General features: G+C 43.1%; 3 protein-coding genes across 3 annotated transcripts in view; 2 read left to right on the top strand and 1 right to left on the bottom strand.

Moving 5' to 3' along the window:
- The window catches only part of LOC308380247 (myelin basic protein-like), a gene marked incomplete at its 3' end in the record, with an annotated part of 17,647 nt that extends 16,043 nt beyond the window's left edge, over window positions 1–1,604 (top strand). Inside the window, exon 2 of the mRNA XM_080857528.1 lies at window positions 1,333–1,604. Within this exon, the coding sequence (XP_080713654.1) occupies window positions 1,333–1,604 (272 nt within the window). The remainder of the gene's footprint in view (window positions 1–1,332) is intronic.
- Window positions 1,605–1,608: 4 nt separating this feature from the next.
- On the top strand, window positions 1,609–16,373 carry mbpb (myelin basic protein b). The gene is made up of 5 exons (XM_080857525.1): window positions 1,609–1,888; window positions 10,360–10,458; window positions 10,689–10,715; window positions 11,857–11,919; window positions 14,728–16,373. Exons 1-5 carry the CDS (start codon window positions 1,772–1,774, stop codon window positions 14,761–14,763), a joined length of 342 nt encoding a protein of 113 aa, XP_080713651.1. The 5' UTR covers window positions 1,609–1,771; the 3' UTR covers window positions 14,764–16,373.
- Window positions 16,374–18,380: 2,007 nt separating this feature from the next.
- znf236 (zinc finger protein 236) overlaps window positions 18,381–25,668 on the bottom strand; it is a 56,420-nt gene continuing 49,132 nt past the window's right edge. The window contains exons 31-32 of the mRNA XM_080857407.1: window positions 21,687–21,860; window positions 18,381–18,615 (exon numbers count right to left, since the gene is read on the bottom strand). Of these exons, the coding sequence (XP_080713533.1) occupies window positions 18,392–18,615; window positions 21,687–21,860 (398 nt within the window). The 3' untranslated portion in view covers window positions 18,381–18,391. The remainder of the gene's footprint in view (window positions 18,616–21,686; window positions 21,861–25,668) is intronic.

Raw genomic sequence — 25,668 nt, 5'->3', positions numbered from 1 at the left:
TTACATTTTAAAGAATGCATCAAAACTTAACTGCAAAGGTCAGCTGTTGGTAAGGTTATATTAGTGTAAATATTTGACTCTTATTTTGATGAAGAGTTACCTTTGTTAGAATGCCCCAATCAAGTGTGGTGTGCTGCGTGAAGTGTGTCAGAGCCAGCTGCTCCAGGGATTTTCCACCTTTCATACTGAGAGGTGGAGATCACCTTTAGGCGGTCCTCATGGGGTCCCGTGCTGTGAGAGCTCAGCGCCAGGAGCCCAGGAGCATGCCTGAGGCGACCTGCCAGAAGCATCCGTTAACGGCAGTAAACTGCACGTCACCTTACATCACCCCAGCAACGTGCTCTGCTCTGCTCTGTTCTCCTTGCACTGTGCACTAAGGGCATCAGCATGGGGTTCAGGTTTCAAGCTGTTTCATCACACTTTGAATAATCATCTGATCCTCTGACACGGTTGATGGATGTGTTTCCTCTGGTGGCTCCGCAAACGACCCGATTTTTCAGGCGCGGCCACACCCGCACGCACAGCGGCCCTGGAAATCAGATAAGTGTCACCATGCTTGGAGTCTCAAATCCATACTTAGAGGAGTTATTTTAGTGACACTGTCCCCATTGTCCGGCAGAAATAACTGTGCGGCTGGGACAAAGGGCCACTGTTATGAAAACATTAGCATGCAGATTCTCCTGTGTTTTGCTGCACCATTCCTCCCAGTACAGTATGGCTATTGTGTTACTGGGAGAGAGCTGGGCTGCCTGGCCTAGCGCTGGGGATACCAAACCCGTTGGCCTCAGTGGAGGCGACGTGGACAGCTGAAGCCATATATCTCAAATAACAACTGGGACAGGGAGAGTGGACAAATGGAAATGACATTTGCTGTATCGTTGGAGATTTACACATGGTTGTTGATCATTGTTCTCGAGAAAACATTGTGAATATTTGTATTGGTCTAGCATGATTATGTCTATTTCGCTTTTGCCAAAGAATCACTTTCTTGGATAAGGAGTGTTGGACGAAGATCCTCCTAAGTTATTGACAAGTGTCTACGTAGCCAACACAGAGTGTTATTTGTACTATTTGAACTAGAAACCATATGAACAGTCAGTGACCAAACAACCAAGTGAATCATCATCACCATCATGAAAGATCCTCATAAAGTACTGTTAAAGAATCCCATAAACTTTTTCTCTGCTGATGTGTGTGTGTCTTCTTTGCTGCTCTTAGAAGAGGAGGGGGCACAGATTTGACAAACAGTCTTATTGTCCGGTGCCCTCGCTGTGTGTCAGGCCCGGTCCGAGGCCCATAATAACCCTTGTTGTTGTTTCTGCGCATGTGTAGGGGAGGCAGATGTGAACCAGAACAATGACCACCCCTCCAAGAGGACGGCGGTGACTGACTCCACGGGTGCTGAGGGGGCCCAGGAGGTCTGGAGCGACGCCAGCGCAGATGACCCCAACGACGGCACGCCCCGCCCCCACTTGGTCCGCCTCTTCTCGCGAGATGCCCCGGGCCGCGAGGACAACACCTTCAAAGACCGCCCTTCAGAGTCCGATGAGCTACAGACCATCCAGGAGCATAGTGGAGCAGGCACGGAGAGTGGCTCGGAGTGACCCAAACTAAAGGACACAGACTCGTAGCACCAGTCCACCCTTCTACGCTTCTCGCGCTCTTTTTCCCCAAGCCGACAGCTAACTTGTTTCGTTTCGTTTTCGCGAGTCATCTCCGAACAAAAGCCCTCTCTCCCTCTAAACAAACCTCCATCCACCACTCTACCAACATGAGCTCTGGAACCTCTGGACAGGCTGCCTTCGGGCTTGGCCGGAAAAAGAAGGCCCCCGGCGTCCTGGATTCAATTGGAAAGTTCTTCGGGGGGGACAAGAAGAAGAAGGGCAAGGTGAGGAAAAAGAGGGAGAATATTAAGTAAATGTGGTACGGAAAAAACGTATAATGTGGCAGTTTGTCCAGTTTTGTTGTTCGAGTTGAGGGGATTTTTTATTTCTTTCCTTTTCGCTTATAGGACTGTTAGTACTATGGCACGAAATGCAATGGGTTATCTGTTGTTGACCTTTGTCAGTTGATTTTTTTGTGTTGCACGCAAGTGTATGTACAAACCCGTGAGATCACTTTAAATGTATTGTGATGAATGGTACAAATGTACACTTAATGAACATACAAGGGTGTGGGATTAGGGATATTATTTACGGACTTCTATTTGTAAAATTTGGTTGAATAGTAAATATTACTTGCTGGCGATTTGCGGTACATTACTCCAAAGTCTAACATTTAACTAAATACTTAATTTGAAAAAAAAAAATGTAAATGTGGGAAATATTGGTACTACAATGAGCTTTGTTTCCATAACTTTGTTTGTAATATTTCTGGTGTTTAAGGCCCATGGTTGATGGTGCCAGTACTTGGTAAAAATGTTATACTACAGGTTTTCGTTCTCGTCAGAAAATTCTCCTTTAATGATCCGCAGAGATAACTGGGTGCAGTATGGGATATAAGGTTTATCATGCGTTATTTTTTTGGTTTGGCTTATGGTATTACCATGTTTCTCAGCATCTTTGAGGACTATACACATAAATATAATATATGGGTGGTAAGCTGCATATATATTCCTATTATTGGATAGCCTTTACATAAGGGTGTGTTGACTGACCTTAAATATTGCCATCTGTGACACACCAATGGAATTTACTCCTCAGAAATAGCACTCCATGCTGTACAAGTAGTTATATACTATGCTGGTCTTCTGTTGTAATGATTGAAATCAAACTGCGGTACAAAAACGGTGATATAAGCACAGGGAAACCAGTGAAATCACATTGCCTTTTTATGTCTTCAGTCGTGCTAAATATTAATGCTAGTTCCCAAAGTGCACTAATGGATTTGAGAGTTTGTGTCTATGGGACAGAGTTCTGATAGGGTGTGGTTGGGAGCATTTCAAAACCAAACTGGCTGGAGGCGACCCTTTTGGTCAGATGCTAACTAACCACCCACCCTATGAAATCATCCACATTAAATGATCATTTGACATTTTATGAATGAACGTTGAGTTGGTTTTAAGTGTGAAAAGGGGCTTCAAATGGTTCTAAACACTCGTAACAATATGCAATTTCCCCAGCCTTATTCTGACAACCCACTAGAGGGTAAACAGGAAAAAAGTTTTCAAGCCTTGAAGCCACTAGCTTCAGCTGTAGTGACAGGAAACCCCTCATATTTTGTACCATTACATAGTATTGTCCCTGTCAGACAGTGAACCGTAGTGTTAAGCCCATACCGTACATGAACAAAGCGACCATCCTGTCAATTACATTACACCCCAGATTAGATCTAGCCACTTTTATTTAAAAGGAACAAGATGGCAGGAGTCAACCAAATTTGTATTGAAGTTAAACATGAGTTAACATTTGACTCCAAGTAACATATTTGCTATTCCCACCAAATGCCTTTTGATTTCCAGCTGATTGGAAACATTTTATATGTGCAGTATTTGATAATGTATGTGTAACTGTAGGGAGTCCACACATCTGAAGTCCAGTGTTCATATGAGGAAATGCCCACTGGTTTTATAGCTATCTCATTCTCACCTATATTGTCCTTCATAAAGATCAAACTTTTATTTAATTTCCATAGACTTAATCTCAAGGGTTTTTGCCTGGAAGTGTATCTGCTGGCCAAATGGACATGTAGTATTATAAATCCAACTGCTGATGGCTTTTTTATTATTTTTTTAACTTTACTTTATTATTATTTAGTTTCTTATGAACATTCCTTTAATATCAACAGGTTGTGTGATGATAGGATGTTGTTGAACTGTAGGCATTATTTCTTTGAGCGTTTCATTTCACTTCATAGAATACGTACAAGTGCCACATTCATTGCTCGTCAGCCGGTGTCATTTGGGATCGTTTGGCAAATCGGTTTAATTTTCGCTCTGCAACATTTTCCGCTGTTAATGTGCTATTTAACTTTTGAATAAGCCTTTTGCTCTTAAACAGCCCACAGTCAGACATTATTTGTGCACAAGACAAGAGATAGTTAACTTGTATGTTTTGGTTTGATTTGTCTTTGTAAGAAAAAAACTGGAACCCCTTTTGTTAGCCCCCTTTTATCTTTTGAACCCGGTTTTGTAACTGACTCCGAGCAGAGCAGAGCAGAGCGGAGTCAGTGTAGTCAGTGTGTGTTTACACAGTTAAAAATATGACCAAATGAACAGAATCTCAGGAGCTCACGCTGCAGTCCCATGTTGTTAAGTGTTGTTTGGCTCACTTACTGGGCCTCCTTAACCAAACTGAAAGGAGATGCTAAGTGATGCAAATTCCCAGTTATTTTCTTCCAGTCTGCCTCCTACGTAGTGCAGAATAGCTCTGTACCACAGGGAGTTCATTAGTTAGAGAGGGAGTTTAGAAGCATCAAGCCCTTAGTACAACTGTATCCTGAAGGGAAAATAAGATGTAATTATGGCTAATTACTTCCATTTCTCAAGTTATTAATACATCAGTAGGCAGAAATGGACTCTCACACAAAGTTTGTTTTTAGTTTGCCTTCGCAATGGGATACCATCAATAACATTAGAATACATCGATTTGCTGTGATTCTTAAGTTCATTCCATTTGTTAAATCCAAAGAAAATATCAGATTCATTCTTAATATTAACCATTGCATTTCTTTTCCAGTTTCTGAGCCACGTGCTTGTGAAAATCTGAACTCCTTAAACCAGCTTTGTGAAACATGCCTCAGGGTTTTCGTCTTTAACTCTGTCAGGAAAAACGTTGTTTGTGTGAGCGAATGGTGTTGATCTCAAAGGGAGTGTGTCCCCTTTGTAATGCTTTACAAACAGTACTACAATGCTTGAGATTACCTGTATTAGTAAGCTGTTCCCAACCTGATCCTCTTCTAAGCTTTTGGATATCAGCTTGAATAAACTGTTTAACAACCACAAAACTGTATTGTCCTAATTGTTTTTTTTTTGTCTGTTGCTTACATTTGTCTAATAAAAGTTAAATAAAAATAACTATGATTTTATGCTTTTGTTTAACTGTTCAGTATTTAACTGCTTACCTTACAGTTGGTATTAACATTACTTACTCATTCATTAATCTGAACCCTAAACAGCTCATTAATGTGAGGTTCATGGGAAGGCCAATAAGGCAGTGGGAGTCGATAAACACTGAAGTCATCAACCTGGGACCATCACCAGCAGGTAGACGTCACAGAATGGGAATGAGGCTGTTCAATGCTCTCATTAGCCTGCGAGTCATGTAAAGTTCACCTGTAATGATGGATGCAGAAGGAGCAGTCACCACCACTGGGTTGGTGTTAGCTCCCCCAAGACCCGGAGTGCAGTACTGACTGGTGGAACTGCAGCATTCGCATTAGCATTAGCATTACTGTCACTTGAAGACAAGATGAAAGCCTTAGCTGAAAGACAGAACTTGAAGTGTGACCGATTACACTCTGACTGATGAGTTACACTCTCAGTTCTAGACCTTTCCATGAACCTGCAAATGAGGTTAGAGCCCTGAATTCTTTGGGGCTGTTTGTCTCAGAAAAACTACCTTAAAGAATTGAGTTGTTGAGCAGTATGTGTTGGCTTGAAGTCTCACCTTAACTTTTTTCCTCAGGCTTTATTCCATTCATTCTTTCTTTCTGTTTTTCATTAACACTTGAAAGGGAAACAATTACTTTCAAACAGGTCCTTAGGTCTCTTGCACTGAAGATTTCTGTTGCCAGGAATATAAAAAAATCGCCCTAATGAAAATGTCTTATCTTGCTGTCATTATTATCAACCCACCACTGATGCTTTCAGGAAAGGGTTCAAAGAGCTGTCAGAAATTGGAATATTTGTCAGCATTTCCCTCCTGATAAGTAAACCACATTTGCTGAGGTGATTCAAAGGTTACACTGAAAGCCACAGCAAAACGTATTTGGAAGATGCATTTCTTTCAGCAATCCACAGTTGAGTGGGATATGAATATTAGGGTTAAAAGTATTCTCTCTAGTCATCTGCACTTCTCTGTCCCACAGTCTGGGAATAGTTTTGTGTTCCTACGGGTGGTATTTTTTAATAGAACATGAATACTTTCTCGAAGCAGTGCACAGATTACAGAGGAGGACATTCTTATGCATCTACTCTCTGCCACAACTCAATCAGTTTTCACATTCAAATACGTATACCGTCTACTTATGTGCTTTTGTGCACGACAACAGAGGATTCCTGAATAGGGGTTTTCTGTCAGCCATCGTGCAGCACCAATCGATGGAACATTCCTTCTCCCAGATTTTTCCGCAGCTCATCATTTTCTGAAGATATATATAGTATTTTTTTTTATACGATGTCCACAAGAGATTATAGGCTTAGAGGGAAACTTTTTAAGATATATTTTAGAAATATTTTTAGATCTTTTTGGGTCCAAATTTTTACTAGGGACTAATACGCCATGAAAATTGGTCCAGTATTGATTTAGAACGTTAATACAGTGGTATCCTATGGACCAAGCATACACATCAATGTAAACCACTTGTTTTAGTCACTGACAGGCTCGTAAATATTATTATAAGGGTCTGACAACATGGAAAGGATCCCTACAGAAATACACTTGCTTTTGTTTTCTCCAACAACTGTAGAGAAACTGTGGAGAAGAACTGTTTCTACAGTTAGTGTTTTACCTGTCTCTTCCTCCGGTCCCTGACATAGCACGCCATTCAGTGCCTGTAATTGTCTGGCCTACCGTGTGGTGCTAGAGTGAGGACTCAGATGAGAGCACCTTCCTTTGATAAACGACTACAGGCACTAAATGACTTGAGTTTTTGTCCCTAATACAAATTTAGATCCAAAAGATCTAAAAATACGGCTTAAGTTTCGCTTTCAGAGCTTACTGTCAGTAAAATTAAGCCATGTAGGTGTTGACAAGTAATACCCCTTTTTCCTTCCCCATTTTAACTCAAATATTGATCGATTTCCCTTTATTTTCTCCAATATATATTTTTAGAAGTGAGAGCATCACAGTGTTTCCCCTTTCCTGAGGCAGGCTGATGACTGGGTGTGATGGTAATCAAGTCCCCAGAGAAAGGTGTCAAACTGCAGGAGAAACTCAGCATGTGCTTTACCTCTGTTCACACTGCTCCTGCTGACACAAGGTTTGGTTTGAGAGAGCCACCAGACCCCCTGTATCTAGCTCAAATGAAGAGTCCCTCACCCACAGTGGAGATGTCTGAATGCACACATCCACTACAAGAGGCTTTGTGGGGCCCTTGTGATAGCCTGAGGATGAAAGAAGCTCACCAGGCGGTGGAACGTCAACTACCCCCTCTCCCCACCCCCACCCCCCTCCCTCCATACCTTTTTCTTTTCTTTTCACTTTGTTGTTTTTTTATAGGAATGGGTAGAGACACAGAGCATGGAGGAGGCAGAGCCATGTTCAGATTGCAGTGGCTGTAGTGGGCAAGCAAATTTGTTACCAGAGATGTTCGCTTTGACTTCACTGGGGAAAAAAACAAACTTAACATCAAAGTAAGTTCAGACCTACAAAGGAACCCAATGATGGTACGACTTTTGTTTTGTTATCAGCAGGCCTTCCGGTACAGCCTATGTGTGTCTGAAGCGACAGACGTTTCCTAATTCACTACAGATGAAGCAGAAAACCTATCCCCTTAAAACGGCCTTATCATTTTGGGGGCATATTTGATAAAGAATGAAGATAAAGACCCTGCAGATACTGGATCAACCTTCTGTTTAATGCAGTTTGGTTGCAACTTACACAGCTGTGGTGGTTGTTTTTCACTCGTTACTTATATTTATTCTTTTTTTAATAAAAGCAGACATTATTCCCCAAGGGGGAGGCATTTATTTCTGCAATGTAACAAGGAGAAGTATTTTATTAAAGTGAGCCACTTTTGCTTCCAGTGGTCTCCCTCTTCTTCAGTATTGTGAATATGAACTATGGAGAGCCTCCTTTACATAGTCAAAACAAGAACCCTCTCATCCGCACCAAGGAGACAGAGGCGCTTTTGAGAGCCCCTCAGTCCAGTTTCCTGCAGGCTTTTAATGGCTTCTCCAAGTGAGTGACAACGCGGCTGATCAAAACTCTTTTATACCGGCCTTTCTCACCACCCTCTGTCTCTTAGGTGCTTTTCTCTTTCTTTCTATTTTTCTCTTTGTCTGTCTCAGTCTATCTCTCCCTCTGTACACACATGTCTTTAAGCTCCAATTTCCACTTATTGGGATAGCCGTAGCTCTGACGGATGTCCCTTCTTCCCTGTGACACTCTATTCACACGTCCCATTTCTCAAAAAGCAAACAACCAGTCTCATCGGGCCCTGAAGATTATGCCCAGAGCTTCTGTAATGGATACCGGTCTCCATTAGGGTGAGTAAAACCTGCAGTCAGACCCGGCTAAGCCCGGATAAGGGGCATCCCCGCCGTGTGCCAATCTCGACCTCAGGACTTTGGACAGACCCTGATCAGGCGCGTATGAAGAGCATGGCCACGCACCTGAATGAGGATTTGCGTCCTGGATGTCATTTGCTCTTGCCTGGGATCAATGTTACGTCACGTCCTGTGACATCTGTAACTCTCAGTGCAGGAGATTTCACCTATATTAAAAATTCAAGCCCAGATATCTAAATGGAAAGAAAGCTCCTCAGAGATCATTCTGCTACTCATAGAAATAATATCGACAGCAGAACACATCAAGTGTTTTACTGATTAATAATAAACCCAGAAGCAAACCAGATTCGGGGAATAAAAGATATGCAGCAAGTGAGTATATGCCTGTGAATCTGTAAACTGCTGTCAACAACATCTATTTGACTGTGTAAGAGCAGAGAAAAATGGGTCCATAAACCCAGGCCTAATTCAGGGAAGCGAGAGCCCCTGGGTGGGTAACCATGCCCCTGAATGGACTCGATTAGGTAAGACATGCTCTAGTTTTTTTTTTCTTTTTCAATGACTTTTATTTATTTTCCCCTCTTCCCGCTAATCACCGTTATTCACCTGGAACTACTCCCTGCCTCTTCATCCTGGCATTATCACAGTACTGATAAAGGACCCTGGCAGTCATAAAAGAGCGCGCAGCTATTCAAGCAGAACAAACGACGAGTGCTTCAAAACCTCACAAGTCGAGAAAACAAACTAAAATAGCCCAGAAAAATAATGATCATCACCATGGACTTGGATGTGATGGCTGTAGTTTCCAGCTGTTTTGAAGAGAGTATTTGTGCATTGTGTGAGTGAGTGTGAGTGTGTGTGTGTGTGTGTGCGTGTGCGTGTGCGTGTGCGTGTGCATTTGTGTGAGTGTGTGTATGTGTGTGTGTGTGTGTGTGTGTGTGTGTGTGTGTGTGTGTGTGTGTGCATTTGTGTGTGGAGTGAGCTAATACCTGTGAGGAAGAAAAAAGGAAAGGATTATGTGTGAGTTTAAGTGTATATGTGTGTGTTTGTGTGTGAGTGTGTGTGTGTGTGTGTGTGTGTGTGTGTGTGTTTGTGTGTGTGTGTGTTTGTGTGTGTGTGTGGTGTGTGTCTCTGTGTGTGTGTGTGTGGCTCTGTATGGTGAGGATTTAAATACTTCTTTGACCAACTGTGACTGAATTCACAAACAGCTCCTGTATTCTGAAACGGCCAGGTTCATGGTTCTGGTCAGATGGGAATCTATACTCCAATACAGTTCCGGTCTGTTCAAAAGAAACTCTATGTGTGAGTGTAGGAGAGACATGAGGGATTTAGTGGGGCCACTCCCAGAAAGGCAAGTGTAATTGGACCACCATCAATCCTTACAAAGCCTTTCCTGCTCTACTCATTTGATCTGACCCTCTTCAGTTCTTTGAATAATCTCGGCCTGTGTTAAAGATGCAATAGGAAGTGCTACCTTCAAGAAGAAGATAGGTGAAAAGCCACTGTAAGGAAATGTTTGCCACAAGAAATGATTGGCAAAGCACATTTTAACAATCAACTGGCATGAAAAGCATATCAATGACTGAAACTGCCCTTTTGCAAGTAATTTACAAGACAGTTGGGACATCTAGAATACTTCTATAATGTCTCACATTCAATCGCAGAATTTGTAAATATTTGATAATCCTGTCCTCTATGTCTTGTTTTCTTTAATGTAATGTTGCCAATTGGATCTTTCATGAGTTTAACCAAGCTCTGTGATTACTGCTGACATTAGTTTTTCCCAGGTAATGGTCACCATTCTGTACTCCCTTGCGATATTTCAACATGGCTATGGAATGTCATGTGACTGCCCTTCCTGCTTTGGACCCTTCCATAACTAAATTATGAGATCAAGGAGCAAAGGCTTGACTTTGACTGTAAAGGTTAGAGGTTAAAGGTTAAAGGTGATGTGTGTCCCTGTCTGTCAGGGCTCCTTCCGTGGTCTGTCCTCCTCCCCCCAGCGACCTGCAGCATCTTCTCGTCGCCGTGCGGATGAGAACGCGGTGGCGCACTTCTTCAGAACCATTGTGAGTACAGGTCTCCTCGCCCCATAGCATGCCACCATGGTATCACCTCAAGCGACACTACAGCCAACACAGACATGTGAAATGTGCAATATGCTACTCTCACAGATCACCTCATGATTTATATCCTGCTGACTGCTATTCTCACCAAACTCCGCAGCTCCCATAAATCACCTGATGATTCATACCCTGCTGTCTGGTATTCTCACCAAACTATTCTACTCTTTTTGCAGGTGTCCCCTGCCCCACCCAAGTCCAAAGTAAGTTTACATGAGTTTATTCCCATAACCCCTTACCAGCTGGACCTATGTTACAGTACAGTTATGTGTTCCTGCCCTGACCTCTTTCAACCTCTAAGCTTTCTCCTGAAACAATACTGTATAACTGTCATTTTCCTATCTTGTTCTTGATGAAGGCCTTTAACTTGCTATGTAGACTCCCACACACTGGTGCCCTCTTGTGTAAGGTGCCACTCTCTCAGCCGTATGAAGGCTATCTCTGTGCTTCACGTCTGTGTCCTTCTCTGTATTTCTTCCCCACCCCTCTGCCTTTATATCCATCCCCAACCCCATCTTTCTCTTTCCCCTGTCCAGTGGGGAGGACTCTCTGCCAAATTAGGCCTGGTAGGTGGTCCAAAACAGTGATAGCCATCAGCCACAAACCAAGCAAACTAAGGCTGGGAAATAAGCTTGCTGCCACCATATAATGATGTTATGGGAGCATCTGCCTTGAGCATCTGGGCCAATAACATGCAAAACCATCTGTGCTGCGGTTCATCTGTGCTGTGGTTCTGCTGTGCTGCAGTCCATGTCTTCCATGCTGCTTCCAGTTGTTGCCTGCCTCTCATTCGGTCCCCTGTCTCCTTGTTCATCTATTTGTTCCTCTTGCCCTGCTGGTTTCCTAAGTTTGCTTCCCCCTTTTTAGCTGTTGTTTGATTTGTGTTGTGGGGCTTTCAGCTCTCGAACAGCCAGAGCAAACTGAAGGTTAGAACCGCAGGAGGTAAAGAAGTTTAGAGACGAGACGATCGTATCTCTCAGAAGCATAACAATTTTTTTCCCTTCAACCCATCTTTTAAACAATGTATTTTAGTATAGTGGTGCCATTTATTTTTTTCAATTTAGGGGCGGAAAAGGCTCCATCATCCACTCAAGGTATCTAAGAATCTAGCATCTGAGATACCTTTACTTTCTCTAGCTATATGTTTTGCAGATTTGCTTCTAGTCCTATTTATCAAATTATTTTACAGTTAATAGGCTGATACACAACGAAGGTTATTTAGAACAGGGTACAGACAGGGCATACATTTTACTTTTCAGATCCTCCTAAGAGAGGGGGCCCCAGTTAGGCAAGTAGTTTTTTCCCCAGGCTTTGCTTATCACTGGTCTCTCTCCATCAACACAGGGTGACCAGAAGAAAGGTCGTGCTGGGGACGGCCAGGGGACCTTGACCAAGATCTTCAAAATGGTAAATGAGTCTGGCTCATCCACCAATTGGTTTTGATTAAATTCAATTCAATTCAATTCAATTCAATTCAATTCAATTCAATTCAATTCAATTCAATTTCATTCCATTCCATTCAATTCAATTCAATTCGACTCATTTCAATCCATGTCAATTGGATTTCAGTTGTTTCTTTGTCAATTCATTTCAATTGGGCTCAATTCTTGCCACTGTGATTTTGTGTGTGTTTGGGACAAAAATTCAAAATCCTCTAAATTATCCTCTTAAAAATGGTCCTTCTTTTCATCACTAAGTGATAATATCAAGGTTATCATCACAGGCACTCATGAGTAAGTTACATGTGAAAAGCTTTGTATTTTGACATTTAATTTCTTCCAGAAAATTCTTGTTCCTGCTTGTATGACTAAGATTGAAACAATGGGAGTGGCCTAGTATGGGAATCTTATGGATTGATCATACATTTCAAAGGAGAGAGAGAGAGAGATAGGGGTTAGTCCTTTTTATCCAAAAAACATGAAGAGCATGAATCCAATGAGCCCAATTAAATCAAGAGTCTTTGAATCCAAATGAAGCGGTAGCTTTAGAGAGTATATCAACGTCAGCCGGGCGGCAGGAGCTTTTGTTATGCACCAGCTATTTCCAACAGCCTATAATGGTGGTCGAGGCTGCTTCAGAGGAACATTCATTATATCCATTCACAGAGCTTTGCTAACAACGTGATGCTACTGATAGTCACCCAAGGAGGTGAGCTTCCTCGTGCTTGTCCGCATGCAGTTCATGCCTCTGCATACCCAGGTCACATTTCATGCTTTTAGCCAGGAGAAAAGCGCTAAGTGCACCAGCAGGACATGGCCTTGCTATGGCACCCTGAATGAATGGATTCGTGTTTGTGTGTGAAGGTTTGAGGTAGGTAAAAAACTAAAGCACTCCTACACACTCACATGCACACACAGTCATTTCATTTCCTTATAGGTCCAGAACAGTGGGCCTAATGCGTACAAAAATACAGATGTGGAGGAGGTGACAGATTAAACTCCCTGCCAAACCGGCATACTGCCATCCAGAATTACAAGAAGAGTCTGCCTCAAATGTTCCTTCCTGCCACAGACCGGCAAACGTTCCGTCCTGTTTGTTTTGATGGCAGACTCTCAAAAGATTTTCCTTTTTCTGTTTTCTTTTGAGACAAAACCAAACAACCTTGGGTAAATCCAGCCGTCCATGTAACAGAAATGTCCCCAAACCATGGATGGTTACTACGCGTGGTACATGGGAATAGTTTCTGTGCCCCTGTGTAGCTTATCTTTTCCTGTTCAACACTATGCATCCCCTCCCATATACATATCGTTCATAGTTTCCCTGTTCAACTCTATGCATCCCCTCCCATATACATATCGTTCATAGTTTCCTCTCAAATTCCTCCCTTTCTCAGAGTGCAAAAGTTGCAACATTCCCTGATTAAATTACTGTTATAGGGTCTGTTAACTTCCAGTTACCTCTTGCGTCACACCAGTGTTGCCAAGTGCGCTAATCTCTTGGACAAGCTCTGGCTGTCTGTCGTGTTGTGATTTTCATTATCCAATCAGTCGGCGCTCGTGATATACCCAATTCAATTACGCTTACTCCATTATTCAAAACTCTCTGCACTGACTACTCCTGAATCAAATTTAATCTCCATCTAAAATCATTCTAAATTCCTACATGTACGATGCTAAAAATGGAAAGCTCAAGGCAACTTTTAAGTATTTCACGTCACTGTGTACTTGTCTATCATTCTAAATGGAACAGTGCAAAAAAGCTAATCTGCTTCACGGACAGTTTTTGGTGTAGCCTTTTGTCTCCATGTATTTTGTTTTCCGTCCTCTACACTACCAGCGTTGCATTTTAATGAGTTTTTTTCTCCCTCTGTGTATCGATTGTGATGTTGAGCTCAAAGCACCAACAGGAATAGCTTAAAGCAAAGCTGCTTTCTCTTAGTCCTTTTGTGCACAAGATATTTAAAGGGCTTGTATAGTATGGATTATCTTAATTCCAATCATTCCTTCTAGGGATTGCTCTCATTTGTATAATCATGTTTTGTTTCCATCTTCTTACAAACCCATCCTTTCCTCTCCGTAGATGTAAGATCTATTCATAGAAAAAAAAAGCTTATGGTGCTCGCTTCCACTGCGAGATACATTTAGTTCAAAACAAGTAAACTACGGATGGGAAACCCAGCAGCCAAGCGGCAAAGCGCAGGCATTTCAAGAGACACTAATTATCTCTAAGATTCACCAGGGATATGCAAATGCAGAAACTGTCCTCTAGTAGCAAAACAAAAGGCACAAATCACCTCCAACTATTTCAGGAGCATGCCCCTGCACACAATTATACCTCCTGCACACAAATAAACAATTATACACACAATCATGAATAATTACACCCTTGAATGGACTGAGCTGACAAATTAAACATACAATACGTCTGGACTTCCTTGTATGTGTTCAGCTGTAAACAATACATTTCCCCTTTCTAAAACGCAATAACACAATGGTGTTGAGTGACATTGAATCACAATCAATAACACAGCATTGCACAGGCACCACACACTAAAGTAGAGCTTCGTCTATCATCATCCTGTGCACTGCTTTTATTCCAATGTCTGATCCGTGAGTTTACTGTTAATGACACTCTACTGATGAGCAATCTTCTTGTGGAAATGCATTTCTAGTTCTCCCCTGGCAGTATAGTGACAATGAAGGGGGTGAGTGTTAGTCTGACCTGGCATCTTCTTTGATTGTGTTTGACTTTTTTGCCCCTCTTCTGCTTTTTCAGAGCGGTAGCCGGTCCGCATCGCCAGCCAAGCGCTGAGGCTGCTGACGCCTCCACCAGAGAAAAAGGAAAGGAAGAGGGGGAAAAAGAGGGGGAAAGGAGGAGAAGAACAACAAACAAAGAAACCTCGATCTCTCCTTCAGTGGCCTGGCACCCCCTCTGGCCCTGCACGTCTAATGCACTAACCTCACCACATGGGCCTCCCAGAGGGCAATCTGTGCCCCCCCCCCCCCCCCCCCCCCAAACGTTTGGCTACCCCTCTATGCAGCCTTCCATTTGTCCAGTTCCATTTGTTGTCCCAAACAGTTGCTCGAGTTGCTCCCACGTCTGCCCAGTCAAGCACGCCCCTCATTTATCTCTGCCCACAGGTGTTTCTCCGTTGTCTGTGTGTCTTAAATGGAATAACACTGTAACAATATCCGAGACTGGGCTGGACGGAGGCAGGTTCAAGATAACCGTCTACTACAGACCTTCAGTGTGCCTTCGGTCCAGTTCTGGTTGAGCTCTGTATGCCGTCTGTGTCTCGTAGCATCCGTCTTTGTCTTTCCCCAAGGGGCATCTCTGCATGTGACTGTATAATCAAGCAAACCTTACATAATATTATGTCTGAAGCAATAGATAAGCAATTACATCTTATGTGAAGCAGTACTTGTTTCATGTTAGTTATTCATGTACCGTACAGCATGTTGTGCCCCATCTATCAACAACATAATGTCTGGTCTTGTGTGGTGTCGTCCTCGTGTGTTTCCCATGAAAGCCTGTGACTGGGCATGAATTGTAATGGTGTCCTTTGAAGCTATTTACACAGTAACTTCCACAAAAAAAAAACCGAATTCTATCTTTGTTGCAGTATTGATGATTCTTAACAATAAATGGGCATGGCCATCCTTTCCTAATGACTTTCTTCTGTTTGATTGAATTAAAAACAAAACAAAAAAAGAGTTTCATTAAAACACTACTGAAGTTGTGACAGATATGGACTCTAATGGAGGTTCTTCTGAATTGCACTGTCTTTGCCTGCTGGTCTCCAGCAGCGTCTGATCTGAATCCAGGAGTCCCAAGGCACAGGATGTAACACCCCTGTGTCCGTGTGGACACTTGTAGATTTGACTGTCCCCTCTTGTCATGTCCTATGTCCTTTAGATCTTTGTCTTCATGTGAGTCTACACCTACATCTTTGTCTTTAGTCATCTGTTGATATCACATCTAAACACTGCAAAAGAAAATAATTAAAACACATTGACATGTAATGGACAGTTCTCCATCTAGAAGTAGAATGAAAATAACCATGCCCAGGGCATAACTCACTTGTGAATGTCTAAAACCAACACTGAGCACAAAAAGAAGATGGAGAGGATCCAGACAAGAGGTTCAAGAGACAGTGAGGGAGAATTAATTAAAAACTCATCCCATGTGTCCCCCTCTGTGTGTTTAAAGCACCGCTTCAGCCTCCTCCAAGAGTCCAGAGAAATCAACTCTGAGCATCTGTGTGCGCATATGTGTGATTCTGCATGTAAATTAGGTGTGCGTATGAGTATGTTTTGTTACTACCTGGGCCCAACAAACGAATGTCTATTAAAACCACTGAGGCCTTCCTAACTTGTACCTGTCATGAAGTCATGTACGACTGGTCTCTTAACTTGATACAAATAAAGCTTTTAAAAAGAAAAACACTTTCAAATAATCTAAAATAGATTTGGTCTCCAGCTCAATTATTTTTCCATCATTAACCATCATCCACCTGCTAAAGCAGAACAAGGGGTAAAATGCTTCAATAACAATGTGATACTTTTTGCATCTAATCAGAGTACAATGAGTAACCACACTACATGACACAGCTGACACTGGTTGAAATGTGAACTAAAATGAGTTATAAATGTGGACTGAAAACACAATTTGTAGAAAAAATGACTAAATTTATTCTTAAATATTTGAAGCAATACAAAATACATTCCTGGGACAAACTTTGTACAGCTTGGTTTATGTACACTGGTATAGCAACTAGAATGAGAGACATAAACAGCTACCAGATCAAAGAGACCTGTGCAGCAGTTTCAGCATCTATTGGCAAAGTAAAAAAAAAAACATTCCTCATGGAAATCTCCAAAAAGAAAATCATCTCAAATCTATCATACACTATTTACATTGTAAAAAAAATATGTAGGACAAATCCACGCAGTACAAAATGGCTGAACTCAAGCTGAGCGTCGATAAATGGCAAGTCCACTTTTCTGTGGAGGCAGCGCACACGCTGTGCTTGTCAGCGGCTGCTGTTTGGATTCACAACTGCAAAATCTGCAGGTAGAGACAACCATCCCAAAAAATAACCCTCCCTTGTTTATGGCAAATCAAACTCAGTATCTAAGGGACATAACATTTTTTTAAACAAACAAAGAAAAAGGACCCACAGTCAAGCCCCACGGCTAGGACAATGAATTGTATAAGTTAGCAGTATTACCTAGTATGATCACTCTGATAGATGTGTTCAACAAACTACTTAACCACAGTTTCTGGTGTATTTAATCCAAGGTTAAAGAAAGAAAACGAAGTGAAAAAAGAAAGAATAGCTTGCCTTTTTAAAACAACAGTGTGGGCACACACATTAGCATAAAAGTTATGAAGCTCTATTCACTGTAGTGGGTAACAAGGGGATCAACTGTTTTTGCATTAACACTCCAGCCAACTGGGAAAGAATCCACTGACTTTCACAAACTTTTTTCCTTCAATGTTGAGGATGTGTCGTTTTTTCACTATTAAATCCAGAAGGTTGGGATGTAAGACCTTTGTTAGTGTTTGAGGGCATATATAGATTAGGCCACAGATACCTCCAGGGTCTTCTTTCCAGACATTGTGCTGGTGGGAACACTAGCAGCCTACCAAGAACAGTGTGTTAGGCCCCACACGGAATACTTTCCCCACAACCATCAGTCTGAATTCACCTTCACCTGGTCTAAGGTTGTTCTAAATACTCTAATGAAAAAGGCTAATGAGAAAAGAGAGATCAATTTTCTGATGGATGGAGGAGGGTTTCACCATGACCACTTTCACTGACCCCTTGGACTCAGGACAGGGAAAAGTAAAAGTAAAGACTCTGTGTCTGCATTAATAAATGACACCACACTCAGAAGGTTATCTGAGGTATGGCAGTGGGTAGAAGCTTCCAGGCTCGTTCCCAACTCATTGTACGGGCCGCGAGTTGCTTAAGGGTTGCGACAGGGACACACATGATTAAATGGCTTATCTGCTGCCCGACATTCTGTTAAAGTGCTACATTTTCTTTTGCTTAGCTGCACTAACTGGCAACAGCTGTTTGATAAAAGTGTGTGAGTGTGTGTGAGAGTGTGTGAGAGTGTGTGTGTGTGTGTGTGTGTGTGTGTGTGTGTGTGTGTGTGTGTGTGTGTGTGTGTGTGTGTGTGTGTGTGTGTGACCTTCCAGTGACCGTTTTCAAACAAAAAGCCATTCCACAGGGTTTCATGTTTCACCAGGTAAATAAATAACCTCTAATGAAAAATCTGAGTGCGAAAAAGAGAAAACAGGAGAAGGAACCAAGACGAAAAAAGTCAGTGAGTGCCGACGGCAGGTGTGTGAGTTAATTGGCTCCCGAGGCACACGGGGAGTAGAGGTTAGCAGCACCATGGGGGGTGGAGGTAGAGAGTGGGTGGAGGGGCTATGGGAAGACACCGGGGATGGTGCACTGCCAGTCGGGGGCAGACTCCTGCACCACCTCCTCAAGGTCCAACTCCGCCACCTCTTCCTCCTCCTCCTCGTCATCGTCATCGTCTTCCTGCTGCTCGTCGCCGGTGGTTACCTCCACACACACCTCCGACTGGTGTTGCTGCTGCTGACGCTGCTGTGGGGCTCCCTGCTGCTGGCCCTGCTGCTGGGAACGACCTGAGAGAGATAGAGAGAGAGAGAGCAAGAGAGCGAGAGAGAGACAATAAAACACAAATTTTTTTTTAATTCAAACCTTTACGTTACTTCACCCTTAAAACACAAAACACTACAGCCAATACAGACAACCTTTACAGAGAGAGAGAGAGAGAGAGGGAGAGAGAAAGAGAGAGAGAGAGAGTAAACAAAAGATAAGCACCTTTCAAAGGAGTAAGCTTGTTTTGTTACTAAGCCACTAAGATCATTAATAAATATGTCTTGTGTTTATGTTGGATCACCCCAGCATCCAGGGAGACGGAGACGGAGGGCTGTGGGAGGGGGAGACGGAGGGCTGTGGGAGGGGGGAGTGGAGGGCTGTGGGAGGGGGAGACAGAGGGCTGTGGGAGGGGGGAGTGGAGGGCTGTGGGAGGGGGGGACGGAGGGCTGTGGGAGGGGGGAGTGGAGGGCTGTGGGAGGGGGGAGTGGAGGGCTGTGGGAGGGGGGGACGGAGGGCTGTGGGAGGGGGGGACGGAGGGCTGTGGGAGGGGGGAGTGGAGGGCTGTGGGAGGGGGGGACGGAGGGCTGTGGGAGGGGGGAGTGGAGGGCTGTGGGAGGGGGGGACGGAGGGCTGTGGGAGGGGGGGACGGAGGGCTGTGGGAGGTCTGGACCTGTGCTGACCTCACTTGCTCCGCCTGCCTCACCTGGCAGCAGGTCCATGCATTTATGAGCGCATGGAAGAGATGGGAGAGGGTGCGCCTGAGGTCCTCAGGCAGAGAGCACGCTGAGCACGAGGCCTGTATTGAAAACACTCCGCTGATTACATGAACTGGAGTGCACTCCTCTCCTCTCCTCTCGCTCTCTCTTTTCTCCAGCAAGGTTACGCACACATGCATAATCTACTTTTACTGCACAATGTCCCATACGTAATACCCTCTTCGCATCTACTTCATTCTCTCCGTTCCTCTCTCACTCTCTCTGTTTGCATGTGGCGCCCCTTATTATCATTCTCTACCCCGCACTCACTCTTCCTCTATGTTCCTCTGGGAGAGAGAAAGATTTTGAGGAACGGCCTGAAGCGATAAAGAGAATCTTAAATCGCAATATTCCCCCCTCGTACAATCACACCTGGTGGTGACAATGAAAACGACGTGCCTCTCAGCAAACGAAGAACTTCTTGACACTGCTGCAACCTGCTTTAAGGGAAACTTCTGGATTCTTCAACTTGGCTATGCATAAAAAAAGTGTGCTTTGATGCAGATGCAGATGAGATTTTATTACTGGTTCTGAGCATGTTAATGCTTGAAACTAGAATTGCCATTATTATAAGGCAGTTTGATCCCCACTTACAAGTACAAAACTGCTTTGTCAAAGTCAGAGTTTCTTATTTCAAGCATTTTATCCTTCTCAGTCAAACTACACTAAAAACAAGTACATTTGCCTAGAAACCAAAGATATCTAAGAATTATTTTCTCAATATATAGGCAAAGGTGCTCATATTCAGCAAATGCTAGCAACATCCTTTTGAAATGAGTGTGCATGCTAGGCAATTTATCTTGAAATCAGTCAAGCTACACTAAAATCAAGACCATTGGCCTAGATGCCAAAAATATTTAAGAATTATTATCTCAATATAGAGGGGAAGGTGCTTATATTCAGCAAATGCTAGCAACATCCTTTTGAAATGAGTCTGCATGCTAGGCAATTTATCTTGAAATCAGTAAAGCTACACTAAAAACAAGTACATTTGCTTAGATACCATAAGACATTTTTTCTCAATATCGAGGACAATTTGCTTAAATTCAGCGATTTTGTTATTTCATTTATTAGCTTAATTTTTGGGCTTTTTTGCATTTAATCAGATAGGACAGTAGTGCGAGACAGGATGCTAGCTGGAGGGAGGGATTGAGAAATGACCGCAAGTCGTTCTCGAACCTGAGCTGATGTTGCTGTCATTTGCTGAATACAAGCAAATTTTTCTACATTTCGAGGAAATAATTCTTATATTTTTTAGATTTAAGCATATATACTTGTAACTTGTTTTTTGAAACTCTTAGTAAGTAAAAACTTCCTGTTCTGTTGGCAGATAATTAAGCTTATTTTAAGCAATATTTGCACCATTTTATTACTTTTTTTCCTTGTTTTTGAAAGCTGATTTTTTTGCTGTGTGTGTGTGTGTGTGTGTGTGTGTGTGTGTGTGTGTGTGTCTGCATGTGTGTGTGTGTGTGTGTGTGTGTGTGTGTGTGTGTGTGTGTGTGTGTGTGTGTGTGTGTGTGTGTGTGTGTGTGTGTGTGTGTGTGTGTGTGTGTGTGTGTGTGCGTGCGTGCGTGTGTGCGTGCGTGCGTGCGTGCATGCGTGCGTGCGTGCATGTTTTAGTGAGTGTGTGGTGGTCCTCCTTAAGGTGAGTGAGAGTGCCAGGTTCAATTACACGGCACTATGGCCTCTGAGCACCACAGTGATGGGCAATGCAGAATGCAAGACTGGCACAACTGGGGTTGGAAGACTGGCAGTGTGGGCAGTTGAGCGCTGTCTGACTGTGTGTGTGTGTGTGTGTGTGTGTGTGTGTGTGTGCGTGCGTGCGTGCGTGCATGCGTGCGTGCGTGCATGTTTTAGTGAGTGTGTGGTGGTCCTCCTTAAGGTGAGTGAGAGTGCCAGGTTCAATTACACGGCACTATGGCCTCTGAGCACCACAGTGATGGGCAATGCAGAATGCAAGACTGGCACAACTGGGGTTGGAAGACTGGCAGTGTGGGCAGTTGAGCGCTGTCTGAATGTGTGTGTGTGTGTGTGTGTCTGGAGTGATTTTTATTGAAGGTGGTGGCTGAGTGAGTAAGTGAGGGATAGAGAACGACAAAGAGAAAATTGAGAGAAAAAGGAAAATAAATTGGTTCAGTGTTTTGAAAAAGTACCCATTGCAGAGACGGATTAAGGGAGATCAAGTGACAAGAGTTTCAAAGCAAACCGACTGAGGCATTAAAGGTCAGCAAGTCCAATCAGCAGAACTACCGCAGGGCCACACAGAAAGTTACAAATCAAGCAGGAGAAGACAGACAAAAAAAAGGAAATGAACCCAAAACATGGATGGGCGTGCCTACCGTATCCGTGGGACCTCTTCATGTGGAGCTTCATGTTGCTCTTCTGGGTAAAGCCGATGCTGCACACTTCACACTTGTAAGGCTTCTCCCCCGTGTGCTTGACGCGATGCACCTGCAGAGCGCTCTTCTGGTTGAACGCCCGGTCACACTGCATGCACTTGAAGGGGCGCTCTCCTGCAAGACGCACAAAACTATCAGCTGTAGACACTACATTTACAATTACATTTAGTTAGTCATTAAGCAGACACTTTAATCCAAAGCGACGTACAAAGGGAACATTCACTGCAGAATGTTCTTTGAGGCTCTAAGCTAAACACAGGACCAAGATGAAGGAACCATTTAGCTAGCCAGGTTTTATGTGCAGGCAGCTTGAAGTAAGACCCTATAAAGCACCGTTTTTAACAGAACCCTTACAGGATGAGAAGCGAGCCACTGATTCTCTCCTATATCTTCCATACTGTTCCTGTATACCGGCTTGATAAAAGGTTTAACTTAATTATTGATGCTTTGCACTATATCAAGATGTCTATAAATATCTTTACATATGAGCAGGCAGCAGCACTGAATAAGTGAATTCAATTTAACAAGCATAAATCTGTGGGAACCATTTCAATAATTGTTAATGCAGTATTTGCTGTATGACGTGGAAGCACTTGCTGTCGTTCACATATAAATATTCTCTTCTAGCCACTGTGCGGTCAGTAAGGGTCAATAAGGGCCTTATGCCTCGCGATGTCACACCATGATTACACATTTGGAAACCACCTCACAATCTAAAACTGTAACATCTCCTTATCTCATTTCAAGATGGAACAGTTTTCCCAGGGTTTTTTGACTGGGTGATTTGAAATGGATCAAGAATATGGATGACTTTCCTCTAATTACCACAGGGAGCACAGGCGTACATGAGGCACTTGATGATAACAACATGGCTATGCACATTAACAGTACGAGTACACACACACAGACACACACAGACACACACAGACACAAACGCACACACACACACACACACACACACACACACACACACACACACACACACACACACACACACACACACACACACACACACACACACACACACAGACACACACACACACACACACACACACTCTCCTTACATCTGACAATGAACTTTGTCACAGTAACTAATTGGATTGATCTCTCAATAACTGCCCTTTCTTTGATGGGACTCTTTTAGAAGGTGAGGTACCAAAAAGGTCAATTTAATACTCCAGCTCCACATTCATATGATAATTCCACCTTTTTTCTGCTTCACTCTTTTGAAAGAGCAGCCACTGACACACCTACTGCCATACTCTACCATTCACTCCCTGGTGCAGAGAAGAGTATTTAGGGATGAGAGGCACATATTCATCGCATGTGTTTATGGCATACATTTCCTTTTCCTCCACACAGGCTTCACACGTACAATTATCCACTCAGTGTCTCTCTCTCATACACACACACATGCTCTCTCTTCCCCTCTCTTTTTATCTGTGTTCAGCCCTCCTGCTCATCCACACACAAACACACACTTTTTATTAAATGCTAAGATGTGCTTTCACTTCATCTGCATATCCTGTTTGCTTTGTGTTTGTTACTAGAAAGAAAAAAAGCGAGAGAGTGAGAGAGAGAGAGAGAGAGAGAGGAGACGAGAGAGATAAAGAGACGGTGAATCAGGAGCTTTGATATATTAACCACCCACAGCTTTGTGGCTCGTTTTTCAATTTTCACTTGCATAATACTTACCTACAGTCACATTTGAATTCTCTAATGATAAAAGTCTGTGACTGTAATGACTAGAAGTATGTGGCATTCAGTGGCACAGTCTGTGCTCCAGGTTTTAGAACCCTCTCTTTCTCCTCCTCCTCTTTTGTACTGGGTCAAACAAAATGTTGGGTGCATTGTTATTGTGCTCAGTATCATTCTGTTCAATGTCCTGGTATAATGGCCCCTATATTTGTTTACATTTACATTAAGTCATTTAGCAGGCGCCTTTATCCGAAGCGACTAACAAGGATGTATACACATTTTTACATTTACACTGATGGCACACTGCACATCAGGAGCAACTAGAATGCGTTTTGTGAACGAACTGCGAGAGTGTGCTTGCTCTGTTGCGGCCATGACAGAGAGAACAAGTGCCTTGGAATTGGGGCAGGTGTCAGCCGTGCGCGCCTACCACACACACTCTCCCTGCTGGATGAGCATGGACAAATGAGTATGCATGAGTGAGTATGGATGAGTGAGTATGCATGAGTGAGTAAACATGAGTGAGTATGCATGAGTGAGTAAACATGAGTGAGTATGCATGAGTGAGTAAACATGGGTGAGTATGCATGAGTGAGTATGCACGAGTTAGTAAACATGAGTGAGTATGCATGAGTGAGTATGCACGAGTGAGTAAACATGAGTGAGTATGCATGAGTGAGTATGCATGAGTGAGTAAACATGAGTGAGTATGCATGAGTGAGTGAGTGTGCATGAGTGAGTATGCACGAGTGAGTGAACATGAGTGAGTATGCATGAGTGAGTATGCATGAGTGAGTATGCATGAGTGAGTATGCACGAGTGAGTGTGCATGAGTGAGTGTGTATGAGTGAGTATGCATGAGTGAGTATGCATGAGTGAGTAAACATGAGTGAGTATGCATGAGTGAGTATGCACGAGTGAGTAAACATGAGTGAGTATGCATGAGTGAGTATGCACGAGTGAGTAAACATGAGTGAGTATGCATGAGTGAGTATGCATGAGTGAGTAAACATGAGTGAGTATGCATGAGTGAGTGAGTGTGCATGAGTGAGTATGCACGAGTGAGTGAACATGAGTGAGTATGCATGAGTGAGTATGCATGAGTGAGTATGCATGAGTGAGTATGCACGAGTGAGTGTGCATGAGTGAGTGTGTATGAGTGAGTATGCATGAGTGAGTATGCATGAGTGAGTAAACATGAGTGAGTATGCATGAGTGAGTATGCACGAGTGAGTATGCACGAGTGAGTAAACATGAGTGAGTATGCATGAGTGAGAGCCCTGGTATGGAAGGTGTCGCTTAATATTCCTAGTTATACAGTTGAATGGAGAGGGACAGAGAGAGAAGAGGAGCCTTGGGACCTTGGCGCAGGGGTCAGTAGGTGCGTTTCCATCCCATGTATTAATGCGCATTATCTCTATGCAAATATTTAATCCTGGTTGGAAACGCGTGCGTTTCGCATTAACTTCCCCAATGCGCATAGAAATTCGATTCGCCAGAGGGAGGTGGATTAACTAGTTATTCGAATTTAGTTAATGCGCTTAACGTAGATGGAAACAGTTTATTCGAGCGATTCGCGTCTTTTGTGTATTTGTTTATGTTCGGAGTTGGACTGTATACTACGTCCTGTTGCAGTGAGAGAAAACCGTGCTGCTGTCTGCCCCGAATGTGATGTTCCTCTACTGCTTCTCAAACTGCCAGCTAATACACCACACCTCATGCAGCATATGCACCTGCTGTTATATACTATAGTATATCTATGTTTGCGGTTTGTTGTTTCCCCTGAACATCATCATCATTACTTAGTTTATTGTAGGCTAACTGATTAACTTGATTTACGTGCAAACTACTGTACGTGGACATGTTATCTCCCCACACATACTTTTTTGTTGTTGTTGTAAATTATTGTTTTTTTTGTTTTGTGATCATTGATTTTATTCTATCTAACACCTGCGGACCTGGTGTGCGCGGTTGTTTCGGTTCGCAATCTCTTGCGCCTCGCCCAGGTATGGTAACTTAATATATTTCTTTGCTTGTACTCGGATGGCAAAGCATACTGCATATAAACATCTTTGTACAGTGGTACGTTTCGCCCAAAACACGGTATTCCCCGCATGTTGCAAGTTTGTAAAGCGCAATTGCAATGCGCTCGTCGGTGGGGACAGGCTTTCGGCAGCAAATACTTTCAGGCAACACAGCAGGGCCTATCCGATGCACAATTCTT

This window comes from Sprattus sprattus (assembly GCF_963457725.1).
Source record: "Sprattus sprattus genome assembly, chromosome: 19".
Classification (NCBI taxonomy): domain Eukaryota; kingdom Metazoa; phylum Chordata; class Actinopteri; order Clupeiformes; family Clupeidae; genus Sprattus; species Sprattus sprattus.
Note: the sequence above shows the minus strand (reverse complement) of the source record. Positions and strands in the feature narration are given on the sequence as shown.